The sequence below is a fragment of the Orycteropus afer genome, unplaced genomic scaffold (genome assembly GCF_000298275.1).
Source record: "Orycteropus afer afer isolate SDZICR_OR568_19922 unplaced genomic scaffold, OryAfe1.0 scaffold00765, whole genome shotgun sequence".
NCBI lineage: Eukaryota > Metazoa > Chordata > Mammalia > Tubulidentata > Orycteropodidae > Orycteropus > Orycteropus afer.
In genome coordinates this window covers 601,617-602,243 of record NW_006922352.1, presented here as the reverse complement: position 1 = coordinate 602,243, position 627 = coordinate 601,617, and the positions used below count along the sequence as shown (strand labels likewise).

The 627-nt window shown below is 63.8% G+C and overlaps 1 protein-coding gene across 1 annotated transcript in view; it reads right to left on the bottom strand.

Annotated features, from left to right (window-relative positions):
- Positions 1 to 627, bottom strand: part of SPACA6 (sperm acrosome associated 6) — a 17,771-nt gene that overhangs the window by 4,381 nt on the left and 12,763 nt on the right. The window contains exons 3-4 of the mRNA XM_042783240.1: positions 476 to 553; positions 61 to 206 (exon numbers count right to left, since the gene is read on the bottom strand). Coding sequence (XP_042639174.1) covers positions 61 to 206; positions 476 to 553 — 224 coding nt within the window. The remainder of the gene's footprint in view (positions 1 to 60; positions 207 to 475; positions 554 to 627) is intronic.

The window sequence follows — 627 nt, the reverse complement described above, 5'->3', positions numbered from 1 at the left end:
TGAGCCGGGACCTAGACCACGCTCCGCCGAGTTCCAGCCCTCTGAGTCCCGACTCCCCACCCTCTTCGCCAACTTCCCGCTGGCCCCGCCCCGACTCACACCTCCTCCTACGAACTTCCAGGAATAGGTGATTTCCTCCGGGAGCTCAAAGTTGACCTCGCAAGAGAACATAGCCTGATCACCACGAATCACCTCCATATCCTGAACTAAAGGCCGGGTTCCGTCACCCTCGCGGGTCAGCACCCCCCGGCCCCGCCCCAGCCCACAGGCCTACCCCTTCCTCGCTTAGCTCTTTCTCCAGTCCTTAGCTTGCAGGCCCCGCCTGGCAGGCCAGTCATTGCAGGCCACGCCTCTCCTCCGGGCAGGTCAATTTTCCAGGCCCCGCCCCTCCACCTGACAGGCCAATTATTTCAGGCCCCGCCCCTCCGCCCGCCCCGCCAGGGTTGGTCAGTCAGCTTTAGGCTCCGCCCCTCACTTGGACAGTCTAGAGGAAGGCCACAGAGTGTAGAGTAGCACCCGCGGCAGCGGAATCGCCGGGAGCGTTCCTGGATCCCTATGGGGCGAGAACGCTGGGTCTGCAGGGCTGTCTCCGTCTCCCCTAGCCCGTGTCCCTAAGGCCACTTTAGG